General features: G+C 39.3%; 2 protein-coding genes across 3 annotated transcripts; one reads left to right on the top strand and one right to left on the bottom strand.

Annotated features, from left to right (window-relative positions):
• Positions 1-774: 774 nt before the first annotated feature.
• Positions 775-6,650, top strand: rnaseh2b (ribonuclease H2, subunit B). 2 transcript variants are annotated; one of them, XM_083922045.1, is made up of 11 exons: positions 775-939; positions 2,166-2,234; positions 2,810-2,917; positions 3,312-3,388; positions 4,888-5,002; positions 5,082-5,146; positions 5,242-5,347; positions 5,588-5,669; positions 5,764-5,809; positions 6,070-6,147; positions 6,481-6,650. In XM_083922045.1, exons 1-11 carry the CDS (start codon positions 876-878, stop codon positions 6,589-6,591), a joined length of 921 nt encoding a protein of 306 aa, XP_083778171.1. In that variant the 5' UTR covers positions 775-875; the 3' UTR covers positions 6,592-6,650. The 2 variants fall into 2 exon arrangements, with proteins under 2 accessions (XP_083778171.1, XP_083778172.1); XM_083922046.1 differs by lacking the exon at positions 6,070-6,147.
• Positions 6,651-8,002: 1,352 nt separating this feature from the next.
• On the bottom strand, positions 8,003-10,250 carry c9h13orf42 (chromosome 9 C13orf42 homolog; the record flags this gene model as incomplete). Its single annotated transcript, XM_083921555.1, has 3 exons — positions 8,003-8,247; positions 9,611-9,755; positions 9,834-10,250. The coding sequence occupies 3 exons, from the start codon at positions 10,248-10,250 to the stop codon at positions 8,003-8,005; spliced, it is 807 nt and encodes a 268-aa protein (XP_083777681.1).
• Positions 10,251-12,875: the final 2,625 nt, after the last annotated feature.

Consider the following 12,875-nt stretch of genomic DNA (forward strand, 5'->3'; position numbering starts at 1 on the left):
GCTCAAAAGAGCTATACAAACATAATCAGAGGGACCCCTGAACAGTTTAACAAATTGATGACACAGCTATAGTCATCTAATGGGGATGAAAACACCTGAAAACACAGGAAAACATCCCACACATCCTCATTTGAGTATGCACATAAAAGGTGCAAGGGGGAGGAGATGGGGGAAAAACAACAACCAAGTGATTCACTGAAAACCAACTGGGACACACACAGCATCACATCCTGAGAGAGAGTGTGAGAGATGCCCTCCTCTTACTGAAGGACAGATGGGTCTCCCAATCTGTTGTGTGCCAGTGTGCCAAAGGACAACTGGTCACCAAACAACCTGCACCTGAGAGACCTTTTGAGCTCTCTGTGAAGACCAAACCATAGTTTTAGAAAGTAGTTTCAGTAAATATCAGCAAAGTGATTAGGAGGTAAACTGTTTGGGACAAAACCTTAAACAATGCCACTGTGTAATTATTATCAAAGTTCTTGAGCGACCTCTGGCGGCCATACTCGGGAACTACATGTTGACGCAACGTCACTACGGAATGTTCCACTGCGTTAAAAACAGGGGTGAAGAGGGGCAATGAAAAGGCTATGACGGTGATTTGTCTCGCTTCTTTTTGAGTCGGAATATTTATTTATGCTTAAAAACGGCTAAGTTGTGCTTCTTTGAAGAAAAAATGAAGAAAATTAGCTGACTGTGAAATATCAAATGTCCCGTTTCCCCCTGTGTGACAAACGCGGAAGATGCTCAGAGAGAGGCGCCTTTTCTGAGCTCATGTCGTCAGGCAAAAAAAAAGTAGTCCTCACATTTAGGCCGACACTGTTTGTAGCAATAGGACCCCACTAAATATTTTTGTTGAGGCTGAATCATTCAACATGGCTACTAAAAAGAAGCGAACACCTAATGTGCAAAATGACAGTTGGGTTGTCCTCGCTGCAGGTACGTCAAGCAGTTTAACCTAACGTAGCAAGGCTCGGTTACTATGGAACGTTACGTAGTTAGGGTTACTGTCATCAGTTAAGTCACTTAACGTTAACTACTAATGTTAAGAGTTAATTCAATGGTGTTAAACTAAAGTCTAACTTCTTATCTTTGTAACCATATATCGTTTTAACGTCCTTATTCATCTTTGGGTTAACAAGAGTGGTCAAAAGGACGCCAACACTGGTGAATTAGCCGTGTGCTCCTCTCGGCCCTTGTCAGACACCCCCGATCTCCTCGCTGTAAACACGTCAATGCTGTCACAACATCCGGGACCATACTTCAGCCCTTCACAATAAAATTACATGCTTTAGCAGCTCCAAAATATACTGTAAAGTCTTCTTAATTTCCATTTTTAATGTCAACCAGCGTCACCCAAACGTCCTCACTGCTTTCTCTCATCAACGCCACTTCCAGTTACTAATTAGACATGTAAGTGTTCATGTACAAATCTGAAAATCCACTTGTAGATTCTTAGAAGTGTGTAAATAAATTATACTTGCACTTGGCAAAATTTAGATGCATGTGAGAATAATAGCTAACAATTCTACCACCATAGGGGAATGTATCGCCAGTCGGACGGTCTGCTGCAGTTTCCGGTCTTTTCGTGTTGCTTTTACTGGGTGATCGACACCGAAGTGCAAGTAGACTTAATTTACACATTTCTAAGAATCTGCAAGTGAGGTTTCATATTTGTACATGAACACTTACTTGTCTAATTAGTGAAGAAAAGTGACGTTGATGAGAAAAAGCAGGAATAACGTTTGGGCACCGAGCGGCTCAGGTGGTGGTTTACATTAAAAATGGAAATTAAGAACACTTTACAGTATATTATGGAGCTGTTAGAGCATGTCATTTTATTGTGAAGGACTGAAGTAACATTACAGCTCAACTGCATTTCAAACAATGTGTCAGCTCCCATTCATGCATTTGAAAAAATTATTTGTAAGAGTACATAAATGGCTAACCCAATGGCTATTTTGGATGTATAAATATATATTTACTTTTTTGTTGTCTCTTCCTGCAAAATGAACATTAGACACTGTTAACTGGCAGATTCCTTCTCAGATTGACATGCTGCCTAAGTTATCATTTCCCACAGAGGTCCCACAGTGATGTTTTCCCCAGAGCTTACAGATTCAACGTTAGTAATCATGGACCTCGCTTTTGTTTCGTGTCCACAGACTCTGCCATCGACACACAGAAGCACGACAGCGACCCAGCTTTTGTGAGACTGAGGAATCCCACTTCAGGTATATCCTCTTTTTTATACACCCATTTACAGCTACAACTAACAGTTAAATTTTTGTTGAAGATAGTGAGAAATGTACATAGCACGGAGGTTAATTGCTCAAATTGCTTGTTTTGTCCAATCAAAAATTTAAATAATATTCAGTTATGTTTTAAGGACTCAAATAATATAATTTTAGGCATTTCTGTTGATGTAAGTACTTTGACCTCTAGTAGTGCTGTGGAGCTGTTTTTCTTTTTTAATTTATGTTGTGTATATATTTTATGCAGAAGGAAATGCACTCACATTTGTTAGACCTCCAGGATACACACAGTCTAACACTGGATGTAAACATAACTCCACATGGCACCTTTTTAACGGATGATCAATAATGAAAGTGATTGTTAGTTGCAGCCCTAATAACACTGTATTAACATAGAGTCAAAATATGAAAGCAAACATGAGGGTGTGTATAAATAAATACAAACATCACATATAAAAGCCTTGCCCTAGCAGTCTAATTCTTCATCTTTTGAACAGCCTTTGCAGATGTGGTAGTGAAAGTAACAAAGTTCCTTTTTTCTTTTCATCCTGCAGATGCAGCATCTCTGTATATGCTAAGTAGTGGGGATGTACAGGTGTTTGAGGTTAAAACATTTGAAGAAGATTTCCACTCCTGGTTCGTTGGACAGACTGTACAGAGAGGTTGGTCTCATTCCCTGTTGCAATAAAAAGTGTAAAGCAGCCTAATCACTATTACAAACACTACTACAACGGTCTGTCCTCAATTAGCAGTATTTTTTGTTTTGCAATCGGCAGCACTTATAGCACTAACAGAGCAATACCAATAAAGCCAAATCATCAATGCAGAAAGTGCAGGTGCATTGGTCATAAAACAAAACAAATATGTAACGTCTTGAGGAACAATAGCCATCAGATCTGTGATTGTCACATAATGCAAACTGGCTTTGCAACAGGGTGTGAAATGCTGATTGAAAGTTTAAGTAAGTGTTAACTTTGTGCACTTTTATTGTGTAGTTTTAACTCCGTGTTAATCAGGTGTTTGTGTCTTCATAGTTGTCTCTTTTATTTTTAACAGATGGGAGACTTCTCTTTGTAACACCGATGGATCCTCTCTATCTTATTTTGCCCTATTTGATCAAATCTGGCAAAGAGGTAGGAAACAAAAACATCTGTTAGTCCTACACCTGTGATGTTTTCATGCTGATGTGGTGTAATGGAGTCTTGTTCTGCCCACTGGAGTCAGATTTACTATAAAACCTTTTTATTTTTTATATACTAATATAAATATATCCTGGGTTCTAGCGTGATAATTAATGTTATTCAGCTGTAGGAGGGTGAAGAATTAGTAATTAACATATTCATGTTTATTTTGTTACTCATCATTTTGTTTGAAGTTATCAAAGTTATTAGATTGTGATGCTCGTGTTTATTGCTACTCGGGACTATTATCACTGCTTCTAATAGAGCCTGACAGCACAGTAAACATTGTAATTTGGTTTAGCACAAACATTAATCTGGGGAAGTAGCAAATGGGTTATACATTTTAGAAGCGAGACAGTTCAACTCATTCATTTCCTGTATTTGTTTCATGTGTTTTGCCACTGCTTTGCCTCTTTGGGAGACTAGAAGCAGGTCCTGAGTGTATTGATTACAATAGGAGAAGTGAACGTGAATTATGATGGATCCTGTCTCCGTCATTAGTCAATGCAACATGTCACCTGAACAACAAAAAGAGGGCATTTTTCAGAAGGACAGATCAAGAGAAAATAAACTTAGTTCAAGACCAGACAAGATCTGGCAACACGGCTAACTCAACGTCAAAAAACGTTTAGGAACGCCTGAGATAACAGATTTGTATAATGCTTAATATGACTGTTAGCTGTGTAAATATCTAATGTTAGCAAAAGAAGATATAAATACACTATGCACATATAAATTTTCAGTCATCCATGTGACATTCACTACACTTTCAAACGAACACGCGTCTAATTAGGAGAGCGAAGGCGTTTCATTCCCTCAGCGCAGCTTGAAGCACGAGATCTTTAGTAGAGATAAACTTTTGGTACAATAACACATTCTGGTTTATGTGCTATTTCCCTTCTATCAACAACGACAAGGAAGGCCATTTCAAAAGGTTTTCACAATGGGGTTGCACAGTTGCATTGTGATATTTCTTCTCAAAGTGTCAGGTTGCTAATGGTTTTCATCTGTGCTGGCATTGTGTGCCTGGCTACACCTGCTGTAGCTGGAGATGCTTTTGAAGAAATGGTGCCACTGGTACATTTCTTTCACGGACGTCTAGTTTTTAGATTTATTCTTTGCAAGTGGTAGAAACGACATACAAAATGTATTTAAGACTCATTTTGAAGTTGTCAGAAGGTGTTTACTCTGTACTGGAGTCTCAGCGGACTGGGTTTGATTCCAAATGAGCATATTTATATTTGACGTCATCATAAATAATATTTAGTGTGTTGGCCGTCACACCATGTTAATTGACACTAGAGCAGTAATACCGTGCCTCTGATATAACCGTAGCAGCTGTAAATAGGACTTTAATCATTTCCAATTCCTACCTTGCGCCTCACATACGTATAAATGAAGAATATCTGTTTGTTCTGTTTTTTTTTAAATTTATAATATTTGCTTCTCAGGGAAAATTCCAGCCTGTGGATCAAGTTGTTATGGATGAGGAATTCCCAGCTTGCTCAAGGCTGCTGACCTGCACACGCTCCCTGGCCTCTCTGCACCACATTGCTGAGGAAAAAGGTGAAGTTTATTTCAAAGCTAATATCACTGGAATATAATGCTGGTTGCATTGTTTAAAGGGTGTGTTTCATACTTCCAGAGGTGGGGAGACTGAAGTTCCATCGATACAGTCAAGAGAAAACGATGAAGTGGTTGAAGAAAAAGGTACTCTAAAGAGCTCATTACAACTATTTCAGATGACATTCAACAGTTGCTTTCACACAGTGGAGTTGAATGCAGCTTTTTACCTGCTGGTGTAGGTGGAGAGAACCGTCACTACGCTCAAGGCGAGAAGTATCTCTGTGGGAGAAGGAGTCAAATCCACAACATACATCAGAGTGAAGTCAGAGTCGGACTACCATGAGGGTAAACTACTTTGACTTTACATTTTAAAGACGAATCCCATCTTTATACTGTGTGAAATTCCAGTTTCACCTTCTGAAAAGACAAGCAGCAGATTGGATGTTGACCAATAGATGGCAGTAATATTGCACAGTTTGTATCTATGAGTAATGATGCTAAAACATTTCCCCAACCTCAAACTATATAAAACGTACATTAGGATTAAATAGATAATTACTGGCATTGTCATTCTTTATGATACAGAGGACTACTTACGCTATGCTCATGGCCTGATATCAGAGTACCTCAGTGAAGACCTGAGCAAAGCCCTCCTCAAACACTTGGAGTAAGTTCAGACATCTAATACTTGCAAGTTCTGATCATTAATGACTGCTAAGGTGATCGTGCAGATCAGGCATACATCTGATTCTGCTCCACAGGTTACCAGAGCTCACAAGCCCAAAGGAGACAGAACCACCTTCCAAGGTATGTCCGTGTCCCTCTTGGACGTGCGAGCATATTCTCTTTTCTTTCTGCATGCTGTCAAAATCACCGTGCATGTTTTCTGTAGCCCTCTGCCTCACTCTAACTCTGTTGCATTTGCATTGGGCTTTTGTGGTTTTAACTTGTGTTGTAAGAGCTTTTTTGCCAACAGCGTGACGTCCGCCTAGCTCGTAGCGGTGTGTGTTTCTGTGGCAGAAAGTTTTTGCGCTCTCTCAGTTTGTGTTACTTCCTCGTTTTGGCAGAAGCGGAAACTTTCAGACAAACCGCTGGAGGCCGGAGAGGACTACACCAAATTCAACAGTGCAGACTTTGCGCGGAAAGTGAGTGTATACAGAGCAGTCTGCCTGAATATACCAAACGAGTATTTGAGGAATCTTTGGCTTTGTTCATAATTTGTTTTGATTATGTCATAATTAATAATAGTCCTTGCTTTCATCTTTTTGTTAAAAAGCCTTGAATGACTGTCTGTTGGTTGGACGCTTTCTTTAAGCTTCTTGTGTCGAGTATAAACATGGGTCAAAGGGGCTTACCTTGTGGAAAGCTTTTTTTCCTCAGCTTGGAGTGAAATTCATATGCAATGAATTCTCTGCCGTCTGTGCAAAGGTGAGAAGTTATCGTATTGATTTTCTTTTTCATTTTTTTCCTTATTCCAGCCGCCCAAGAAGATGACTGCGGCTCAGAAATCTCTGGCGAAGGTGGACAAAAGTGGCATGAAGACGATGTCATCCTTCTTCAGCCCCAAAGTCAAAGCAGAAAAGAAATGAATGTGGTATCATTTTGGGTTTTGTATATGAAACGTTTGTAATAAAGAAAAGAAAATGTCTTTGACGTGATTTTCATTTTATATTGTGCTTTGAATTAGATTAGAAAGAGAAGGGAAAGTAATAGTGGAAGGTCATTTAGCATTTGTATTTTAATCACATAAATGTTTGTATTTTGTAAACTATTAGCCTGTAAGGACCAACTTTACAAGTGGTGGAACTTAAATATTCTCACATTGGCAGACCTCTCTCCACGAGTATGCAAGCCTTAACATCTGGTATAGGGGGGGAAAGCGCTCTGGATTGTGATTGGTTTAAAGAAATTGTCTTATGCATCGACGGGGCCCTTGCCCTTCGCTACATGTGTTTGACAGCTATATAACTAGTTACTTTTGAGAATAAGAGCTTACAACCCCCCCCAGGTAAATAAATGCAGAAATCTCAAAGTGGCAAGATACCACAAGGTTAAGTTATGAAATGTATTTCTTTTTTTTTCTTGGCAATGATGAGCAGAATAACCTTAGCTGGTTAAAAACTTTTTAGCGAACTCAGCCCTGGGACCGGCTTTACAAATCTCAACTTCTCTTTAATGAAGCGGGCATTCATGTGGAACAGAAATGTGTTTACCTTTCAGCCACTCTTATTGCTGTGAAGGACTTTGTTGCAATTTACTGTCGGATTCAATGCCTCGATTGAAAGCCGTCTCGCCACAGGTCTGAACCATAAATTGTAAAACTAAATTCCATACCCATCACACCATATATGTTATTTATTAGAATTATATATTATTACTCCTATTTCATTTCTTATAAAAGCACGCCTGAAAGAAAAGCTATTGACATATGAGTTGGGGAAATTCTGGGATGTTAAGTAATATTTTCTCGTTTAAAGTGGCATCCAATTGATACATATACATTGGATATTGATGTTTTGATATTGATGTTGTTTAGAAAATCCCTGAAACAAATGATACTGGATAGGCATTTTCACTTAAGACATTTTGACACCGCAAGAAAAACTAAGTGAATGCTGGCACTAAACTTGAGTGCTGGCTTTAAAAGTTGAATAATAGAAATAATGTATGAAAGGTGGAATATTTTAAAGTTTGTTAACCTCTGGCTAATGATGGCTGAACTCCATTCAGCTGCTTTAGGTTCAGTGTCCTGTTATTGTGCCTGCTGGTTCTTTGTCAAGCTGTCATGGCTTACTGGGACATTGTTGACAAATCAAAATGTCTACTATAAAAAAAGAGGATAGACATGTCATGTCAGACATTCTTTCACATGCTTTATTAAAATCCTTTTGAAATGTTTTATGTAAGGATGGTACGAGTATGGTGCACGTCCATAAAAACTTGGTTGAGCTCTACCTCAGCAGCGTGGCGGTGCCGGTGGTTTCAAATGTCTATCAAGCTTCACTGCTTTTTTAATTTAGGCTTGAAGCGCAGAGTCTGGAATGCGCTCTCCACCACTTTGGGCAGATGGATCGGGTTCCTCTGCAGCCGGAGTCTGCTGCTTGTGGACCCGCTCTGGCTTTTCTTCTTGGGGGAGCTTTCCTTGGCACAGTCATGCACTGCCTTCTGCTTGGAGTCTTCTGCGACCCGAGGGACGCGTAAGACCCAGTTAGAGTGGAGGTCGTGTTCGGCCGAGCTGGAGGCCACTGTGGGGAGAGAAGAGCGGGGGAGCAAGAACCTGAGTCGAGGCTGAAAGCTCTTATTTTGGGTCCAATAGCTTTTACTCCTCGACCCTTAGACCCAGAATGATTTTAACAAAGCAGTGGCTGTTTTAATGAGATAAGTAGCTAGGGCAATATATAAATGAGTATCCTACAAATTAAGAATGGCTTTCCAAATGCTTAATCACACGAACCAGAATATTTCTTTCACAACATACACGTTGACATGTCATAGCAGTAAAAAAAGAAGCTCAGGTGGAATCAGTTGCCAAATAAGGGCTGTGTTCAATTCATTGGTGCCAGTTCAGCTCTACGGTGCAGGCTGACCTGGACAAAATGAGCCCTCATTAACATTATTAGTGATACCTGTGCTTTTACGAAGCTAAATGTCTGCTTATGAAAAATATTTAAAAGTAGTAATATAATGTTTGAATATGCCATTACATGGTATGGAAGTAATTGCACTACTTAAGCATCACAAGTAAAAGGACTTGCGAAAAGTGCCCTCTCTCAGGGTGTTATTAATTATTGATAATCTGTAAGCACCATTTTATTGTTGTAGCTGGTCCAGGTGGAGTTACATCTTACTACTATAGAAACAACTTCTAGTGTGGCTGTTTATGTTCAACCCATAGACTGTATGGTTTAGCCTAATATCAAGTAAAATATTATATTAAAAATAAGAGTTGACGGGTTCTCTGTATACTCAAATGTAGATCAAAGCAGTGTCAGGTACTCTTTGAAAACGGGTAATCAAAACAGGATACATAAGGCAATCCAGCCACTCCAAAATCTCAACAAGGAAGGGAATAATAAAAATCCTTTTCTCTAAATCATTTAAAAAAAACCAACATGTTTTGGCTGCACTAGGTCTTGGTTACCAGAGTTTCGGTTTGTTTAAAACACATTTAAAAACGGCAATCTAGAGGGTAACTAGGAACTACAACGGACAAATACAGTACAAAAGGAGGCAGATGCATAACATTTCCTTTTGAAATGTTGCATTTTTGTTAAAACTCCACAAAGTATATAAGTGATTAATAAGTAAATGTATATTAGTATTATTATGTAACTGACCCTGACGAAAGCAACAAGCTGAAACGTTTCAGTTTTACAATAAAGTTGTTCTATAAAGTGGCACTGAAGTTTCCATGCTCCTTGGAAGTAGGTGAAGTTGTGCCAAAGTATCCAGAGTAGGTACTCAATGCATAACGACCCCTTTAAGTGATAACATTATTGTCTCTTGTTTTATTGGATTCTTATTCTTAATGCATTCATATGTGAGCAACATTTTATTGGAACTAATTTGATCCAGGATCACGTCAATTAAAGAGGTCTTTAAACTCACCTATGAAGTCCACATCTGCGTGTCCATCATCCATATATGGTTTGCGCTGAGGTTCGCTGTCGCAGTCAGCGATGACGGCATCAAAAAACAGCAAAGTGTCCTCCTCGTTGGGGACCGGAGGGGCAGATGGTTTGGCTCTTGATATCTGTGGTTAAAAAAACAGGAGAACATTTGTCTTGGATATTGCCTGCCATGTGCTCGGGGATGGATGATTTAAGCTTACCAGTTCTTCCTTTGTAGGCGGCGGGGGTGCAGGCTTCTTCTTAGAGGACGCTGTGGCCTTGGTGTCACTGCTTTTCAAGTCACTCACACTCTTTGTGTATTGTCGTCTCAAAGCCACAAGTGCTTCCAGGTACTCCAAGCAGTTCTGATTCTGAGAGTAAAGCCATATCCTGTCCTCTTGTCTCTGATAATAGTATAAGGTCGACTCGATGCTCACTGTACTTTGGCTCCGTTTTAAAGTCGAGCTCCCGGCTACCTGAGTTCTCTCTCCCACCACGAGCATGGAGGTGCTGCGGACCAGCCTGACGGTGCAGGCATTGTGGTAGTCCTGCTCCGACCGAAACCCACCAGCACCACTTTCCCGCCCTCGGTGTCCTTGATGGTTTGGACGGAACACATTATTAATCTTCCTGAACATTCCTCTAAACAGATACTTTCTGTGTTACAGACTTGTCCCCAGATCTCTCAGTGCTTGTGAAACGTCTATCCATATTCATCTCTACAAGCCAGCCAATGTGTCTCAAAGCCAACAATCAAACAAACAAACAAACAAAACACGCCGTTAAACCTGACTGGAACTGTTCACTGAGACCAGTTGCTGTCCAGGGTGCTGAAATTGCCAAACGTCTGCTCTCTTGTGATGCAAAAGGAGGTCTGAGTCTCGTCTAACCTGATCTCAGCGCGTCATTAACGTTATCGGATGTTGCTCAGCAACATTGCTGTAGCAACGGGTCGTAACTCTACACTTGTGCTGCCATTACTACTGAGCAGCAGGTCTGTGTCAGATATCCTGACTCATCTGAGACAAAATAACAATAACCAGGAAATCAACTAATTGTAGATTTACTGCTTGCGAATGCGACTTTACCTCTTAATAAACCATGTGTTGGACAAGACTGGAGAGAAAATAACATTATGATGAGGTTAAACTGAGAAAGGTTTAACTATTCCAATACTTGGGTTTATGAAAACGTGTAAAGATCAAAATATATAATACAGTTGTATGAATGTCAGGGATATTAGATACAAACTTCAGAAGTGATATGATGTTTACTTATGTCTAGGTTTCCTTGCCTAATTAATAATAAAACAAGCTGTCTCGTGTTTCATGTGCTTCTATTGTTGGTCTTCCCCGCTGCAAGCAGAGGAAGTCTGAACAGAGTCTTAACTGAAGCGAGTCATATATGCGTACCAGGTACTTTCATCTTGGAAAAATCCCGACTGTAAATATAACCAGAAAGTTTCCATCACTTTTACCAGATAACTAATTTAGACTTCAGCTGTGAAAGAGATCATCTGAGGTCTGAGGCAAATCTACTACGACAGGTACAGCATTTACTTCGACATGCTGAACAGTAAGCACAGTTTCAAGGAGGAAATGATGACTTGTGGTTACCTAACCGAACTAAGTTGCACTTCTGCTTTTGGCTCCTTGAAGCCCCAAACAGCAGTTATTTTACATATAGCTGCATTCTTAAATGTCCTCACACAGAGGTATGGTATGACTTACCAAAACAGGAATAGGTATATATATCAAACTTTCCATTTCCTGATAATGTTGATGTTAATTCTGACTCTTTTCTGCTTTTAGCTTTACCTCAATCACACACCTGTTTCTTTTGACAAAGAAACAAAACCTTTGTGGTTTCCTTTCACTCATAAGTTGCGTTCATAACAACAAAACATCTGCTATTTCACTTACTTTGGCAAGAGGGAATACTAATGCAGAGGTAGATACATTATTATGCAAGGAAGTAAAACAGATATAATTCACAAAAATAATGCTTAGCCTGTATGTAACAACCCTAAAAACATTAGATATTTGGCAAAAAGAGAGTTGCAAGTTTTCAGAAATGGGAAGAAAGAGAAAATATCTAATATTCCCACTTCCTCTTAGGGTGGTATAAGGCAACCCTGACACATGAATGCACCCTCATTCATGGAGATCCTGAATCAAAGACAGCATACACATTTGTTAGGGTTTATTGATAGAAAAATGCAATGATTCTAAGAAGTGCTTTTCCCCCACTGTGATAAAGACTGAAGGACACTTGGCAAGGTGAAAGCTGACTGAGGGACTCATTTTGGTTCAAGGTAGGAAGAGCTTTGTTTCAGAAGAATATAATTTGTCCTTATGCTTTTTTGAGGTGGTAAGGTGTGCTTTCATAAAATCCTCCGTTGGACAGACGTCTTTTTCTGTTTTGGGATGTGTTGACCTCCATACCCACAGAACTCTAAGTGAATTATGAATAGTGTTGTTTGAAAGTTGAGTTAAAGAGATCATTTATGTGGTCATGAATCTGTAATCTTATTGAATTGTTTTCTTTTTGTGCCGTTTATTTGAATTTTCTGTTGTATTGTACATTAACTGCAACTGAAGATTCATCTGCAGATTTTCTAGATTCATTAATTAATCCTTTGATCCATACAATTCTTTAATCAGAAATAAGTGAAAGATTTTCTCAAAGTCCAAGGATATGTCTTTAAAATGTCTTGTTTTGTCAGTTTAAAACCCAAACATATTCAGTTTAAGTAAGGGATAATAATGCCGGACGAGGTGTCCATTATCAGGAATTTATGGATGACAGAAGGACATCCATCCATAAGAGTGGAAGTTGGCAACTTTCTACGAAAAGTACATGTTTTCACATTTGCTGATACTGTCACTACATCCTGACAGCACTGTGAGACAGACAATCTGTGAAAAAGTAGTGTATCTCTGTCTGCTCCTAGAGACCTTTCTGTGTGCTCATAATGGCATCTTCTAGTTTCCACCGCATCTGAAGAAAAACAACCATCCAGAGGCAAGGACTTTAGACTTTGTTGTCCCCCAAGGAGGACATTTCTATAGCCACAGTACTGTACCATCTGACACATTGACAAAGGGCAGACACACATTATTGAAAAAAATTCAATAAAACTCTGGTCGAACTGTGAAACTAGGCAGTGCTGATCAAATATAAATTAATATTCTGTTACTGTATTGCCCATTTCTTGCAAAAAGTGTTTTCAGAAACATATTTGAGAGTACCGTTTGGCTGTA

Source organism: Echiichthys vipera (genome assembly GCF_963691815.1).
Source record: "Echiichthys vipera genome assembly, chromosome: 10".
Classification (NCBI taxonomy): domain Eukaryota; kingdom Metazoa; phylum Chordata; class Actinopteri; order Perciformes; family Trachinidae; genus Echiichthys; species Echiichthys vipera.

What these genes read in the sequence shown, in the direction of transcription:
- rnaseh2b (XM_083922045.1), top strand. Translation starts at nt 876, where the DNA reads ATGGCTACTAAAAAGAAGCGAACACCTAATGTGCAAAATGACAGTTGG. An exon ending in TGGACAGACTGTACAGAGAG is followed by an intron (nt 2,918 to 3,311) that starts GTTGGTCTCATT and finishes TATTTTTAACAG; the next exon opens with ATGGGAGACTTCTCTTTGTA. An exon ending in GCCCTCCTCAAACACTTGGA is followed by an intron (nt 5,670 to 5,763) that starts GTAAGTTCAGAC and finishes TCTGCTCCACAG; the next exon opens with GTTACCAGAGCTCACAAGCC.